Source organism: Scheffersomyces xylosifermentans, assembly GCF_036884685.1.
Source record: "Scheffersomyces xylosifermentans strain CBS 12540 chromosome Unknown RJT20scaffold_3, whole genome shotgun sequence".
In the NCBI taxonomy this organism is placed as follows: domain Eukaryota; kingdom Fungi; phylum Ascomycota; class Pichiomycetes; order Serinales; family Debaryomycetaceae; genus Scheffersomyces; species Scheffersomyces xylosifermentans.
Window position 1 is genome coordinate 1,738,409 of NW_027042941.1, and position 16,940 is coordinate 1,755,348.

Genomic DNA, 16,940 nt, shown 5'->3' on the forward strand with positions numbered 1-16,940 from the left:
GACAAAGACCCACACCCCCTTCTTTGTGGAAATGACAGGATGCGCCTGCATTGAATCGGCGAATTGATTCTGCCGATGCCGACGGAGAAGGATGCTGAAAAATTCCGCTTCGTGACGATAAAGGCATTGTGTTGCAAGTCATGCAGACGGAGTGAATGATCTGAAATAACAGAACAATACGATGACGTGTTGGTAGATTACGGCAACGGTAATTACGAAAGAAGTGAGCAGCCTATACTCCCCTTTACATTTGTCTATCACAGTAGTATATATCATTATAAATTTGTATATAGTGCATAAACTATAGAGACATATGTGCCTTAAATAAAATAAAAATTAACGAGATCGACTGTTTTCGCATCATCTCGTTAAAGTGAGCTCCCACTTAACAGCATCAATTCCTACGTCACCATTACCTTCGTCATCAAAATCGTACCACTCTCCATTACTTAAATCGATTTCTTGTATTACACGATTCGATAATTTGCTTTGGCACTCAAATTGGTCGTCGGGTATGAACTCTAAGAGTTCAATTCCATGGGTGATGATTCTTAAAATAGGAGTTTGATGCTCATCTTCGCAAATCTTTTCCTTCAGTCTTTTTAACGTAGCATATCTTTCACGCTTGCAATCTCTACATTTGATTAAGAAATTAGCTTCTCTTCTGAAACCAGTTACCTCGAAACGATCAAATCTATTCATTTCAACAGGGTTATCATGTACTCGCTTACAGCCAATACATTTTATTCTGAATTTGTAGTCAAAAGGGTATTCTTGGGTATCAACTGGCTGGACGCCAGTGACATTTTTCAAAACAGCAGATGCTTGAAGCACGTAGGTCAACATTATTATTGTGTTATAGTGATGAAAATACCCAGAATTAGATGAAAACAGGACGAATTTGCTTCAATTTATCCTCTTCACTGTTGTTGATGGTATATCTTGTTAGCCTTCCATTGATAAGTCACAATCTTCGGTTGTTGCAAATTCTGATTCATTAGGTCGCTCGAATTACCGCATTGGGAAATAAAACCGACTCCGAGCGAAGAGTCATTCGCTCATAGTCCCTTTCAAGGTAACGTATCACCACCATGACAAGTTTTGACAGGATCCACAGAACTCAGTCCGATAGAACGCACGGCACCAAAGCGGGAGAATGATTATTATGTTAGGAAGATTGAAATTTTGGATACTGTTTTGTAAAGAAGAGGTTTTACATAAAAATTGTCGAAGTGAAATAAATCCGATACACATACGATGACCTACGTTTGATGTTTACCCAAAATTTCTATCACATTACTTTAACTACCTACACCTTTAACCAAACTATGCAATTATGTTTAAGCACGAGATATCTCCCAAGTCACATCAGTAATGCTTACTTCTGCACCAGCCTTATCGTCATAATCATACCATTCATTGTCCTCTAAGTCAACCTCTTCAAACTTAGTTCCCGACTCTAAACCGACGGCCTGAAATTTCCCTTCAGGAATGAACAGCTCAAAATCAAGTCCTCTAGCATCAATTTCCAATATTGGGACTGGTTTCTTGTCTTCTGCAGTAAGTTTCTGAGCAGTTCTTGTGATTGCTGCCGAATGCTCTGCCTTGCATTCCTTACAGCGGAATACAAAACTGGCTTCACCCCTCGATCCGGATATTTCGTGGGACTCGAATCGATTTATGTTGACACTCTTATCATGTGTGGTTCTACACTTAGTGCACTGAATAGTGAACGTGTATTCATATGGAGACTCGGGAGTATCCACTGGTTCCACGTCCGTTACAGCATCCAAGGTTGCAAAAATCTTTAAATAAAACTTCACCATGGCTGGTAAAGACTAAAAATATGTGATTGGGCTTTAAATGCTATCCTTCTTCTAAAATAAGTTGTACCATTCGTACTAACAATTCCTCATTATACATGGAAAATGGACGATTTTCAAAAGCTTATGTGCACACCGGTGTATCTGGTAGCTATGGTAGCTCCTCTTTGTTAGGAGTCCAGATATGGTGAAGTTTCAATTGCTGTACTTAAATCTATCATTTGATTCTGTTTCTCTACATTCAAGCAAGAAAAGTTAAGAATTCATATCTTAAGGTTATGAATAGAAGTTGTCATCGGTTTCTGCTTGTCCAAATAAAATTTTCATACAAACTGGTAGCGCAAAATCTTTTATTTGCAATAATGGAGGAGGTTGCTGTCACAGGAATGATCCTAATGGACGTATAATCATAGACTACTGGTATAGAAAATACAACATACAAATTGCGAAGTTACTATGAAGGACAGAATTTCAATAAAATGGTTAACAATGATCCTTTTAATACGCAGCTATACAAATCGTTTGTTTGTGTTAACAAACATTTTCATTTTTAAGAACTCGTAAAAATGAGCCACCTATAGAGCATCGAGGCTTACAAATAAATCGTTATGGATATTGTGAAACAAAACATCTATTTAGGTTTCTTGATATTGAGCATTGATACTCGTAGACTTGGATGGAGAGGTGGAGAAAGATAATTCCTTTGTCGAGAGCCGAGGGTCAAAAATCTCTGAATAAGAACAATAAATTATCCAGCCGCTTTAACCCTATCGTGAACAGTATTTCGTACCACCCCCATGGTCGGAAGCTGCCCTTTCCTCAGCCAATTGAGCCATGGCGCCTATTATGCATTTCGCACGTCAAGCTTATGATTTGGCTGTCAAATAGAACAAAAAAAGGGATGATAGGAAGGCTTACCGGCTGAGCCTACTATGTCAATTGAGTACTATAACGTTGGTGGAGTACGACTATTAAGCCCCACAAGTTACCTGGATACTGAAATTTGAACATTAAATCAGTTATGTGTGACCATCGAGAAAGGCACTGGAAAACAACAGTTTCAGAAGTTTACCTACTCGGAATTTCTATAAACCGAAACAATTCCTTGTTGAAGGCGTTTCCGAGAACTTATCCGCCCCTTTCGTTAGGTTTGCTTTTTTATATCCAATTCAGACTCCCAAATTGTCCATCCGTAAGAATGATAAAAAAGAGCTTAGGCATTAGTTGGGAGGATTTTGAAGTTACCACGGTTCAAATGGAGCCATCCATGTCAGAGGTATATATGCAAATGAAAGACTTGGCATTACGTATTTCGGCTATTGAGACACCCCACTTACAGTATTGTATGGATCCGTTTTGGAGCGGGATCTACGTAAATTTTAAACGCTGTGATAAATATTGCCAACTATAAGATTCACATCAAATAGGTTTCTGGGTTATCAGATTTCCCGTGGCGAGGTTAGAATTATGAAGACGAAGATTCCCAAATCTTTCAAGATTAGTCCGAAGATATCCGAAGAGGCCTCTCATGAATTACAGTATATGTTATATACCACATGACTAGACGTCCAACATGTCACATGTCTAAAACCTGCGTTCAGGCATATATCAGGGGAATAATATCTGCTGAAAGAATCATGATAAAGGGAAAAAAATACTCTGCATAATCGAACGGTTACATCTAATGAAATTGATACTAAGTGACATTGCGTGGGTTGTAACAATCTTTTCCAATTACACATATTGTGTCACCTGAAGTTGTGATCTACAGCTGAAATCCCGTACGGCTCCATTGTGCGTAGGTCTTCTTATATTTTGCAGTATCAATCTGTTCGACCAATGGCGTTTCATCCGCGATTATCTATCATTCAAGAAAAGTCAACGAAAGTAACAGATTTCCAGCCAGAGCAGCAAGGAATTCTTCTCCACTTCGGCACAAGCATCTACGACAACGCCCCCTATGCCTAAGGTTGTCCAGAAATGAACACTAGCTTGATACTGGGCACAATATCCACTTTGTTCATGTAGGATACGAGAACTGTATTTCCGCTGTGTTGCAATCCTCAAATAATTGCACCCATTTTCAATGCAGGCCAACATTCCTGCAGAATGGACATTTTGAGAGCGAAACATGCGCCTGAATTGGAGACTTTGCAACTTAATCACCACAACTCTCCTGTAAGACGTCCATGTTTTGTAAAACTATTCATACGTAGGTAGCTTCTTAAACCTTAAATGAAAAGGAGAGCAAGTTCACTTCATCGGGTGTTCCACAGTGGTGGCTTTGAATATCCATCTTACGAAAGATGAAATCTGCTCCAGGTTTTCAAACTATATAAAGGGGTAAGAGAATCTCTCTGGTTTTGACTTCCTCTTCATATCTTCAGTCTCAGACTTTCAATCATCACTAAAATACAAAAATGTTATCTATCTTATCCTTCTCTCGCCAGGCCTTCCTCGCCCTCGCCCTTGCTTTACTTGTTAATGGTTTGCTGATCCCCCAAGATGCTTCGCAAGATCTTGTTGCAAGAGAAAACAAATTTGTCAAGATTGATTTCGACATTGTCAGAGGATCCAGCAAAGAGCTGTTAAACTTGACCTCCTCAAATGAACCTCATATCTTGATTAGTGCCAACCAGAAGAGAGCCGGAGAGCCAGAAGTAACTTTGTATAACGAGAAGACCTATTATACCACAAACTTGCTTGTTGGATCCAACAAACAGGCTGTCTCTGCTATAATTGACACTGGATCTTCTGATTTGTGGCTTGTTGCAAAGGATGCTACATGTAAAGACAAACAAGGAAATACTAACACTGGCTGCTACGCCTCTGGTGTATATGACAAGTCCACTTCCAGTTCATTCAACAACATTGGGACTCCATTCTATATCAAGTATGGTGATGGAACCACTTCCAATGGAACCTGGGTCAAAGATGACGTTTCATTTGTGGGAGGACCAGGCGTCCGTCAACTTCAATTTGCTGATGTTGACACAACTACATCTGAACTTGGTGTTTTAGGTATTGGTTTTACTCTTCTTGAAAGTACTCAGACCGACTACGATAACTTACCAAGTCTATTAAAAAAGCAAGGAGTTATCTCTACCAATGCTTACTCCCTTTACTTGTCTCAACCATCTGCAGCCACTGGTACAATCATTTTTGGTGGAATTGATAATGCTAAGTACCAAGGCTCGTTGGTAAAATTACCGGTTCAAAGTCCTTATGAATTAAGTGTACACTTGAATACTATTAATATTGCTGGAAAGACTTTAACAGCCAATAGTGCCGCACTCTTGGACTCTGGTACTACATTGACTCACTTGACTACAAGTATCGTGAAAGCCATTGCTTCAACATTGAACGGAACTCCTGCTACAAACATTGGATACATTATTGACTGTAACCAACCATCCAACCAATACATTTCATACAATTTCAATGGTGTTACCATCAAGGTTCCATTATCAGAGTTGACGGTTGATTTGTACTACACCAATGGTCAGAAGTACCCTGGTTGTGGTTTAGGTGTGATTGCGTCCGATAAAACTCAAATTTTGGGTGATAACTTCTTGAGAAGTGCATACGTTGCTTATAACCTCGACGCGAAGACTATCTCTCTTGCTCAAGTCAAGTACTCCACCCAAGAGAATATCGTTCCTTTCTAATCGAATTTCCTACAGGTGTTATTATATGACTTGTCTGGTACAATTTTTCAAATATTTCTCTTCTGAAGCCGTATGTTCCATTTTTTTTTTGAATTTTATATTTTATTTTAATAAATTCTTTTTCCTATTAAACTATACTCATCCAACAAAGGAAGTCTGAAGAGTCCTTGTTTAAATTTGCAGGATACTCACTGGCATAACTACATTATTGCTTTAGGCATGAAATTAGTCTTCACATCTATCAGATATTTTCAAAAGTGTACGCACAGTCATACTGCGTATCCAGAACTACTTGTTTTTTCACACAATAGAACAGATTTCCAATATACCCTAGGTTTGATTCCGATATTGCGTCATACTCAAATGCAAATGAATGGGCTTCCGTTAAAGGCGGGCTAAATAGAATAGTAATAGTTGACATTACGCAACTGGTTGCATGCTCTCTTGAATAATTCCGGCTGGCAGATGCTACTCTTTTGCATTCCCCAATTGAAGACACTTAGATCAAAACCACCAAAATGACGCACTATTTTGTCCAACATTACGGAGGATATAATACTCGAACTTCTCCACGATCACCCAACATTTGTAACTAGATTATCAAATGCAACGTTAATAAAGTTTCTAATTGTTTAAAAAAATAAGCTCACGTCGAGCGCTTTTCACATTCAAGGAAGAACTACCCAGCCCCCTTTAGAATGTTTAAATAATCTAGAGACACGACAGAAGACGAACGCTCTCAAATAAAAAAAAAAAGCTTTAGTCAGCAATACTGTTTTATTCATGATGAACACATGTCGTAGTAAGCTATTGTATAAGTTTTCTTTAATGAGCTCAGAGAGGATACTAAGCAAAGTGGAGAACCAAAGAATTAGGATATCCAGTGATGACCAGATTATTGGTTACACGTTTTTGGCATTCGTTGGTATGCTTTTGAGCAGTGAACGACTTCAAAGAGTGTTTACGTCTTCATGTATGATATACTATTTGTTGCTAATTGCAGTGAACAGGGAATAACCTCCAATATGTAATATTCGTCCCAATATACCAGCATTTATAAGATTGAGATGGAATTACGCGAGAAATTCAATCTGTCAACCGAATACTTCGAGAAGAAGCCTCTCAAATGTATAAGATAAAATTGGATTGCTCGTAGCACCGACCACGACGTGTACTACGGGAGTTCTCTAGTGCACTAGTGCTCGACCCTTATAGCAACCATTTGATTACAAAAATATGTCATACGTCTAATCCTGACTTGGACGGCAACGCGCATGTGGCTAATTTTGTTCTTCCAAAATATGCTAAGGGGTAATAATAATTCGCTCCTTGGTGGAAGGAAGAAATATACTCCGTCCACACGTTCACTGGCATTCTCCTTTCTGTAATTATAGTGTTCCATATTTTCGAAATCCGGTGATATTGTTTTATCAAAGTTGAGCGATCTACAGATGAAATCCCGTACGGCTCCATTGTGTGTATCTCTTCTTATATTCTGTATTGGAAATGTCGAGTAGTTGATCAGCAACCCCCTTAATGAAGAAGCAACCTGATATAAACTTAAAAGAAGAAGTTCCACTTAATCCGGTGCTGCCGTCTCTCTATGAATGCCTATTAAATGTCAACAGGCATTGAGATTGTCAACTCTATCCATGTCCCGTAAGTAACCACAACTCAAATGCATATACAGGAACCCGAATGCGGAATAAGTTTGCTGCAATCCTCAAAAATTGCACCCAAATACTTTCACCATGTTCTAGAGATGGCAGCCATGGCTTAACAGAGCCATTTACACTCCACAGATTTGAGTATAGTGGAACACCTCAATTTCCTTATTTAAATAGCATTTCAATTCATCAAGAATGCAGGCTTCCTTAAACTTTATAATTCCAGCAATAGAGACAAAGTATGCCAATTTACATCATATCATGTTACACAACAGGTCCTAGGTATCACAGTCCATTCTCAGGTATCGTAGCCCATTCCCAACAATTCGAACTATTCTAGATGTTAGAGATTCTGAACTATTTAAATAGAGCATCGTTTCCAGTTTTTGGATAATCTGTTGTTGATTTTGAACCATTGTCTACAATTCGTCCAGAAAACACAATGGTATCTATCTTATCCTTCTCTCGCCAGGCCTTCCTCGCCCTCGCCCTTGCTTTACTTGTTAATGGTTTGCTGATCCCCCAAGATGCTTCGCAAGACCTCGCTGCAAGAGATGGCAAGGTTTTCAAGGTTGATTTCGACGTTGTCAGGGGATCCAGCAGAGATCTGTTAAACTTGACCTCCTCAAATGAACCTCATATCTTGCTTACTGGTCACCTGAAGAGAGATGGAGAGCCAGAAGCTAAGTTGATCAACGAGAAGACCTATTATGCCACAAACTTGCTTATTGGGTCTAACAAGCAGGCTGTCACCACACTTCTTGACACTGGATCTTCTGATTTGTGGGTTGTTTCAAAGGGCGCCTCTTGCCAAGATAGTACCTGTTACAGTTCTGGTGTATATGACAAGTCCACCTCGACTACCGTGAAGGACCTTGGTACTCCATTCCATATCAAGTACATGGATCAAACCTCTTCGAGTGGAACCTGGGTCAAGGATGATGTTTCGTTTGTCGGAGGACCAAGTGTCCGTCAACTTCAATTTGCTGATGTTGATAGTACCACGGATAGATTTGGAGTTTTTGGTATTGGCTATGACTGGCATGAGAGTACTGATTCACTTTATGAAAACTTGCCAGACCTCTTGAAGAATCAAGGTGTTATTAGCACCAAAGGTTATTCAATTTACTTGTCTCAAAAATCCGCTGCCTCTGGTACAATCATTTTTGGAGGAATTGATAAAGCTAAGATCCAAGGTTCGTTGGTAAAGTTACCAGTTCAAAGTCTAACTGATTTGAGTGTAGAATTGAACTCAGTGACCATCGGTGGAAACACAATTATTACAAACAGTGCCCCAGTTTTGGATTCTGGTACGACATTAACCTACTTATCACAGGATGTAGTTGATAATGTTGCTACAACATTAAATGCAACTCCTAACCCTTCAGTTGGTTACATTATTGACTGTGATCAACCTTCCGACCAATACGTGTCTTATAATTTCGATGGTGTCACCATCAAGGTTCCATACTCAGAGTTGACAACACCTTTGCACCTCCAAAATGGTGAGGTGTTCACAGGCGGCTGTGGTTTAGCTATTAGATCTACCCGTGATACCCAAATCTTGGGTGACAACTTCTTGAGAAGTGCTTACGTTGCTTACAACCTTGACGAGAACACAATATCTCTTGCTCAAGTCAAATACACTACCCAAGAGGACATCGTTCCTTTCTAACTCTCTATTTTATCTCTTACAATGTTCTCCAACTTGTCTGGTACAATTTTTTTAACTAAGTATTGAGTATTGTTTCTTTCTTTTTGAGCTTTCATAGCTTGTATCCTTTTTTTTTTTGAGTTTTTTCTTTTATATTCCAATAAAAAATTTTTTCTCCAATATTCGTTGTACATTGTGTTGAAGCTAAGAAGTCTTAGTAGAATATGTATTTGTGATCCGGTTCTAATTGGTTAGCAATAAATATGTCAAGATTTATACAGCAAGAAGTTCACGCGAGTGTACACAATTGATATCAAATAATCGTAAGGCGAATCGCAAACAACAGATTGACTGAGTTGACAGGTGATATTGAGAGAACTTATGCACTTTTTGGAGTGACAAAGTACATTAAAAGTCGGTAAGCGTCAACTAGTTGACTCGAAGTTTCGAAAAAGGTTTAATAATAATTACAAGCCATGTGAACTTAACACTGAAATGCCCTGTGCTTGGTAGTCCTTATTCAGTGGATTGAGAAGCAAATGACGATATCTACTTTATCGGTGGTTTCTGGGCCTGTTGACCAGTTTGTGGTAATGGATTCTAACTTGGTTTACGTGCTCTTGGTTTCTGTTGAAGCATATATCAGCACTGTTTCTTTTAGATAGAGGTCCACATATGCAAACTGTTGCCAAGAGCACTTCTCCATGCAATTGCTGCAAAAAAAAAGAGCGATTTGGATATAGTCTGTTAACCAGCTGACCAATATATTAGCCAATGTCATTTCGATTATACCCACACTCATCAACTAGTCTTAGCAGGTGTTGTTTGTGCGTCTAGATTATCCGTTCTTAGAAGTCGTGCTTATGTTATCGTTTCCTATTAAACGGACGCCGTCAGTCGCTCAAGGCAAGAACTGAAGAAGCATGATAGCGTTCACTTTCGATGTCTTTAGTAAGTGGGATACATGGCTCCTATAGGACGCAGTTTCCTTATCGTGTAGTAATAATTCAATCTTTCTTTTTTACTTATATTTCAGTATTCTTTTTTATTACTCCACAGAAACTTTATAATCCTGAGTTGGCAATGTCGTGTGACTATATCGGACTTTTAACTTGCTATATCCCAACACGGTCGGTAAAGCCATTTTAACTTGTAAACGGGACCCTACCGGTAACACAAGTAAGCTCCTCCCCAAAAGAACTCAAATAGCCTCTACTTCCCATTTTCATCTCTATTTCTTGACAAAAGGTCCTTTTTTTTGAGGGTATAGCAACTATCTGTAGTGTGTCCAATAAAAAGAGAATTAACAAGTATTTACTCACACCTGGGTAAAATAAGAAATACACACGAAGAATGCCATAAAGCATCTTACTTGCTTCAATTATACAATTAACTCCACATCTGTCTATTCTATATCCTTCCCTTTTGTTCATTTTGTTCATTTCTCTAAAATCACAAGTAGTTCCGACAATCGTAATTATCAGCTTTTTCATCACTTTCATCAGCTTTCATCACTTTCATGAAATCACTATCGCATACTACACGTCATATAGCTACTATAACTTCTACAGCTTGTACACACTTATACTGACATACATCACACGCACTTACTACTTATTACCCTCACATTAACTTAACCTCACTCACTTACCCTCACTCACTTACCCTCACTCACTTACCCTCACTCACTAACTAAACCGTCTCTATACACTCGTCTCCTTCCTACTTCATAAACCTGGTATTCCACTCCGACATCGCGACATCCTTTGTTCATAATTTTACCAGGCGCAAACGACATTTTAGTGATTAGGCTAATCGCTCAGCAGTTCTATTCCAGGAACCAGAGCACTTGATAGGATACTCGACACTGTGTTGACTAGAAGCCAGAGAACTGCGGAGTGCTGGCAGCCCTAATCGTCACCACAGTTCACCACTCACGATGACGGAGCGAGATCACATCCGTGCCGTAGACCAACCCACCCAGGAGAAACTAGCAATCGACTTCTCCGATATCGTCCATGGCGAAGATCTCGAGTTTCGAGGCACCCAGAAGAGCAGCTTCGAGATAACCCACAAAATAGACTTGGCCAGAGTGCCGTCGCCAGCGCTTCTCTCAAGATGCTCCACCAACCAGATTATCACAATGGCGGGTGCCGCATCGGGGTTTCTTGCTGGTATCGTTGTCTGTCCATTGGATGTCGTGAAAACAAGACTCCAGGCACAAGGAGCTATGGCCAAGAATAACTCCAACATGGCGATCCAATACAAGGGCTTTTTAGGAGCTTTCAAGACCATCTTGCGTGAGGAAGGAATCCGAGGCCTTTACAGGGGCTTGGTGCCCATAACAATCGGATATTTACCTACTTGGACCATATATTTCACGGTCTACGAGAGGGCAAAGAAGGTTTATCCCTCTATTCTTTATAAATACGCAGGAATCGAAAGAGATTCAGCTACACATTTCATCTCAGCATTGACGGCGGGAACGGCATCTTCCATTGCCGTCAACCCGATCTGGGTGGTTAAGACAAGACTCATGATTCAAATTGGAAAGGGCCAAACAATCTACGATACAATGTCCGGACATAGCAAGGGCCCCAAGAGAACATACTACAAAGGAACCTTGGACGCTCTTAGAACGATGTATCGTGAAGAGGGAATCCGAGTTTTCTACAGTGGATTGGTGCCCTCACTCTTTGGTCTTTTGCATGTCGGTATCCACTTCCCAGTGTACGAACAGTTAAAGAAGATATTTCATTGTGATACCGACGTTAAGTATACAAATTCAATATTGTGGCGTCTCATCATTGCTTCTTCACTCTCCAAGATGGTGGCTAGTACCATAACCTACCCGCATGAGATTTTAAGAACAAGAATGCAATTGCAAGACACAAAGAACATAAGCCAGAAGCATCAAAAGGGTAGGTTGGCGCTGGCTATTGCCAAGATATATAAAAAAGAAGGCTTGAAGGGGTTCTATGCTGGATATGGAATAAACTTAGCTAGAACGGTGCCTGCCAGTGCAGTAACCTTGGTTAGCTTCGAGTACTTCAAGACTTACTTATTGGAGATCAGCCACAAAGTATAAGATAGTTCAAATTTAAGATGATCAGAAGGGAACTTTTGACAAAGAAATAGGATTAAGAATCCAATACTTTATAGAGGGGACAGAGAGCATGAGGGATACGGGTCTTACTTGCTGCGTGCAGCCAAGCGGATAGCTTAGGTTGGCGGTCCTGTCATATATTTATAGATCTATTTTGTACATTAGTTCAGTTATTTATTAGCATTAGAGCATTATATACGGATACATATTCATTATGAGCAAGTTGAGAATGTAGGCGAGCCACACTTAGTAAATAGCCGAATCGGCTAAGCTCTAAACGAAGTGTAGACAAGCACTGACATTTCTGTCTTCTTAGGGTGGGGTCAAGGAAACAAGTAGTAATCGTACGACAGTTAACGAGGATACGTGAGCTGACCAAGACAACTTCTCTCTCCCAAAATAATGTTTAGCATACATCAACTGTTATGTAGCACCCATTGCTGCGAAAACCTTAATCTTATTTGAAACGCTTAGCGGTATTCCAACTTACCAGTGACCCTTCTAGCGGGCTTAGAAAGCAAGTCAACCGGTAAACCAGGAACTCCTTCCTTCCGATTCGCCCCGTTTGACACTTTCATCAATGGGGGTGTTGTCAAATACGAGACGCCCATTCCATCCTTGAACATTCCGTATCTGACAATGCATAACTGACTGTAGCGGTTTTGCGCCAAATGGAGATATAGACTGTACAGGGTGGATTATATTTGGAGTATGGGGAAGACGTTGCAGCCATAATGGGTTATAATAGGAATAACAGGAATAATAGGAGGTGTTGCCAGTGCATCGGTACCATCACACCCAATGAAGCGGCTCTCTTCTCGTGGGTATAGGACATCCAATACGAAGTAAGATTAACCAGAATTCTTTTCCTTGCTGAATACGATTCCTAAGATTTATAGTATAGATACTCTGTAATGGTTAGAGTCGGTCGTTCATTTCTACAGCTTCAGATCTCATATCTGAAATGTAACATTGTTATAAGCTTCCACCCCAGATTTGGTACCTCATATCGCATATCTGATAAGATCTGCCATATTGCCTATTTGGGCACTAAAGCCTATAAAATATAACGGTATACTATCAAAAGGCTTTTCAACCGTCGCTAACAGTCTCTATCTAATGACTGAGTGATTGGTTCTTTCCTGTCAAAAATATGGCAGAATGAATAAAACCGGTAATCCCTTTGTGTAGAGTGCCCCAAGGTGTGTTATTTGCCTAAGAGTTCTTAGGTTTAACTAGGCGTTCTTTAACATTCATTGCGAACTATGCACTTAACTAGCGCCTAACAATGAGCATTACTCTATTAATTTTCTTAACTATGACAATGAAGTTAACTTTTGAATATGGTGTTATTATTTGCTCTCATAGAGAGTATTAGCTGTTTCGATGAGTGTAATGTGTCTTCGGTCAATATTGTCTTCGTTCAATATGTTGTTGAGAATTGAATCGAGAGTTGAGAATTGAATCGAGAGTTGAGAATTGAATCGAGAGTTGAGAATTGAATCGAGAGTTGAGAATTGAATCGAGAGTTGAGAATTGAATCGAGAGTTGAGGAATCGAGAGTATTTCTTTATTCGGTACCTGGCAGTTACTCTTAACTACTTGGTATCGTTCATTAAGGTTCACCTTACCATTGGAGAGTTCTTTCACGGTAAATAAGATTTTTATAGCCTCTACAAGTACGCTGAGTCTTACTGATATGTTTCAGCTTGAGCTTACACTTTCTTATAAACAATTAGGCATTCACCCACTTCATTGATTTCTATACTAAGTAGTTTCCCACCTGTTTCCTTGGTTCTCACTTGGTTCTCACCTTGTTCTCACTTGGTTCTCACCTTGTTCTCCCCTGGTTCTCTATACAATGATACTTATCACTATTTGGGTTTGTAGTCTCGCTCCATCATTATATAATGCATCTTTAGGCGAAACTCTTACATATGCTCAATCAACATATTTGTTAGCAACAACTCACCATTTCGGCTTTGCAACATTAAAATTGTACTACGTAGATTTTGTAAATTAACCCCCATCACAAGGATTTTTGTTAGCTAACAACTCGTCAAACGTCCAAAAATACTTTTCTTAGCTATAACTCCTTGACTTATTGACTCTCAGTTCCACACAACTCACCCACTCTTTCCACTCACTCAGTCACCTCCACTCACCAATCTCCTTAACATAAACTCCCATATCCAACTTCACATATCCACCTACATCCTAACATACCCATCTCCTTCTTATCCATAACCTACATAACCTACTACTCAACACCCACAACTTACACCTTTCATCTCTTTTGTATCCATCCATACCTAAACCACTAACTAAATCTCCACTCTCTCCAACCTCTCATAGTTACCTTAACTATGGGCGCGCTTAAAGATCCGTGTCTCTTTTGTACGGCGAAAAACAAAAAAAAGGCTTACAGAACCGTTTTTACAACACTGTTCTTTATCGGTGTTCTTTATTAGCAGCAGTAACTAATCTGTTTCTTTTGCAACATCCAAGTGGAATAGAACCTGCTAAAGCTACTATAAGAAGAGGTGAATTCGCCAGAAATCCCAAATCTCCGAAATTCTACAACAATTCCCTGCCCACCATGAGGATATCACTTGCCACTGCAACAGTGACACTAGTGTCACTTATCGCTCCAAGTGTATTGGCTACACCAGCAGTAATCCCTGCAAATGAGCAACAAAACGTCCCAGCAAAGGTCCAAAATGACGGCGACATCGCCGACGCCGCCGATTTGCTTAAAGACATCAATGTAAATAAGGCCGTCGATGCAAAGGATTCTAAACCGGCGAACAAAAATGTTGCTGAGGATGATGTACAAGAAGTATTCAAAGAAGCAGAGAAAAAGGCCAGTGGAAATAAGAATGACAAGAAAGGAAAGAATGAAGCTACCAAAGAAAAGGCTAAAGTTGAAAAGGAAAAGGTGCCGAGTGATCTCCTACCAATGCCTTCTCAATTGACCATGGAAGATTTCGATAAAGAGACCAGTCGACAGTTATCGTTTGTGGAGTTCTACTCTCCCTACTGTAGCCACTGTAAAGCTTTGGCTCCAGTATGGGAAAAAGCCTATAGAGAATTCCACGAAGATATGAAGAAATTGAACATACAGATGAGACAGATCAACTGTGTGGAGAGTGGAGACTTGTGTGAAAGAGAAGAAATCCAGTTCTATCCAAACTTGAAATTGTACGCCCCATTAAAAGACCCTAAAACTGGAGAACTCATTCCAGGAAAGCTGAAAAATGTCGATGCTTATCCTAGATCTTTGTCAAGAACGGCAGAGAATTTCAAGAAATACATGAGAAATGCCGTAGCAGAGTATAACTCGGGTAATATCGATATTCCCAGTTCATCTCAGTTGATAGGTGCAGATGAAATGTTAAAGATCATAGCGGGTGATATAGAAGAACCTCATTTTATCACTTTCTTCCCATCTACAGACCATGAATGGGCGTCTTCGGAGTCTACAGGAAAGAATAAGTTTTCCAAGACCTGTCCTGATTGTGTTGACATAAAGAATGTTTGGGATAAATTATCGAATCACATATTGTCTGTGTCTAGAGCTGGTCACTTTAATTGTCAGACAAATCCTTCTATCTGCAAACTGTTGGAAATGCCTGAGCTAACTAGGCCAGGAACAAGATCTTTACCTAAGTTCGTCATGTTCCTTCCCAAGTCAGTTGGCAAGATCAGATTCGATTACAAGGACGAAATTGACTTGGACAAAATGAAGGCTTTTGCAAATCGTTTGTTTGAAAACTCCCAGTTTGAGACTTTGAGTGCCAGAGGAATTACCGAAGTTATGGATTTTGTGAAGAATTTGCCTGGTGAACCTTTGGACACCTACTATCCATTGAATAACGTAGTCTCCATGGTCTATTTCTTTGACGAAAAGTCTGTTACTGAAGAAGATAAAGCAATTTTGCCTCATTTGTTAGAGTTTGTTACCAACTCTCCATTCAATGTGCATTTGTATACGGGTAAACACGAAAAGATTGAGAAGAACGTCCAAACGCAAGCTGAAAGTTTGGTTGATTTCATTCACTACAACAAGAAGGAGCCTAAGAGAGAGTTCAATAAGGCAATGTACTTAGCGACCACACTTACATCCAAACCTACTCTTTTGGTATTTAAGGATAGGGCTCTCATGACAACAGTGTACCAAAGTTTTGCCCCAGAGGATATAAGAAATTCTAAGAAATTGGAGAAATTTGTGGCCGAAAATCAATTTCCTTTATTCAATGAGTTGACTTCGGAACTTATACCACATTACTTCAATCTGGATATTGAGGAAAAAGGCGATAAAGTTGTTGTTGCTTTCATAGATTCCAGCAATGAAAAAGAAACTTCAGAGGCATTTTATAACATCTCACTTGCAGCACATGAATACTACTATTTGAAGAAGGAGTATTATTTCAATGACGTCATAAAGAAGAGGGAAGCTAAAGACGATAGGGTTGCAAAGTTGAAGCAGCTGAATGCTGACAGTGTCCGTGTAATAAAGGAATTGAGAGAGGAGGTTCCACACTTGTTCACTAACAGTGAAGTATTATTCACGTTTATTGACGTTGCTAAGCAAGATAAGATAAGATCTTCTCAATGGAAGATTAATACCTCCAAGTTTCAGGCAGGTGATGCTATTGTTATTTCCAGGGACAATAGATATTACTGGGACCAGAACGTGGGCGGCAACCAACTCACCAACGATCCATATACTTTGAAGCCTTTGTTACTTTCCCTTTTGGATTCATCTTTGGTGGAAAACAGTAAAGCTGTCACCAAATTGGTGGGAAGTCCATATGGGGGAGTTTTGAGATTCATGGATAGGGTTCATGATAAGGGTCTCATGGGATACATCACTTTGGCTGTGGCAGTTTACATTGTGGTTTTTGCAATAAGGAAACTTTCAAAGAAGAGAAGGTTAACAAAGGGAGGAAGACAGTCTGTCGGAATCATTGGTAACAACATGCCAAAGAATGACTAACAAGGTATATCGTTATGTACTTA

At 39.7% G+C, this 16,940-nt stretch overlaps 6 protein-coding genes across 6 annotated transcripts; 4 read left to right on the top strand and 2 right to left on the bottom strand. All coding sequences in view use genetic code 12, as the record gives it.

Moving 5' to 3' along the window:
* Positions 1-214: 214 nt before the first annotated feature.
* On the bottom strand, positions 215-1,194 carry RJT20DRAFT_38063 (CXXC motif containing zinc binding protein). Its single transcript, XM_064919926.1, has one exon. The coding sequence runs from the start codon at positions 844-846 to the stop codon at positions 361-363; it is 486 nt and encodes a 161-aa protein (XP_064775305.1). The 5' UTR covers positions 847-1,194; the 3' UTR covers positions 215-360.
* Positions 1,195-1,201: 7 nt separating this feature from the next.
* RJT20DRAFT_127413 (CXXC motif containing zinc binding protein) lies at positions 1,202-1,866 on the bottom strand. Its single transcript, XM_064917003.1, has one exon. It carries the CDS (start codon positions 1,824-1,826, stop codon positions 1,341-1,343), a length of 486 nt encoding a protein of 161 aa, XP_064775306.1. The 5' UTR covers positions 1,827-1,866; the 3' UTR covers positions 1,202-1,340.
* Positions 1,867-4,100: 2,234 nt separating this feature from the next.
* RJT20DRAFT_38071 (pepsin-like aspartic protease) lies at positions 4,101-5,883 on the top strand. Its single transcript, XM_064919927.1, has one exon. The coding sequence runs from the start codon at positions 4,244-4,246 to the stop codon at positions 5,489-5,491; it is 1,248 nt and encodes a 415-aa protein (XP_064775307.1). The 5' UTR covers positions 4,101-4,243; the 3' UTR covers positions 5,492-5,883.
* A 1,399-nt stretch (positions 5,884-7,282) lies between these two features.
* RJT20DRAFT_38080 (pepsin-like aspartic protease) lies at positions 7,283-8,980 on the top strand. The gene has a single exon (XM_064919928.1). The coding sequence runs from the start codon at positions 7,601-7,603 to the stop codon at positions 8,831-8,833; it is 1,233 nt and encodes a 410-aa protein (XP_064775308.1). The 5' UTR covers positions 7,283-7,600; the 3' UTR covers positions 8,834-8,980.
* Positions 8,981-10,655: 1,675 nt separating this feature from the next.
* RJT20DRAFT_127418 (NAD+ transporter) lies at positions 10,656-12,141 on the top strand. The gene has a single exon (XM_064917004.1). The coding sequence runs from the start codon at positions 10,752-10,754 to the stop codon at positions 11,898-11,900; it is 1,149 nt and encodes a 382-aa protein (XP_064775309.1). The 5' UTR covers positions 10,656-10,751; the 3' UTR covers positions 11,901-12,141.
* A 602-nt stretch (positions 12,142-12,743) lies between these two features.
* RJT20DRAFT_147813 (protein disulfide isomerase) lies at positions 12,744-16,917 on the top strand (the record flags this gene model as incomplete). Its single annotated transcript, XM_064918941.1, has 2 exons — positions 12,744-13,264; positions 14,546-16,917. Exons 1-2 carry the CDS (start codon positions 13,207-13,209, stop codon positions 16,915-16,917), a joined length of 2,430 nt encoding a protein of 809 aa, XP_064775310.1. The 5' UTR covers positions 12,744-13,206.
* Positions 16,918-16,940: the final 23 nt, after the last annotated feature.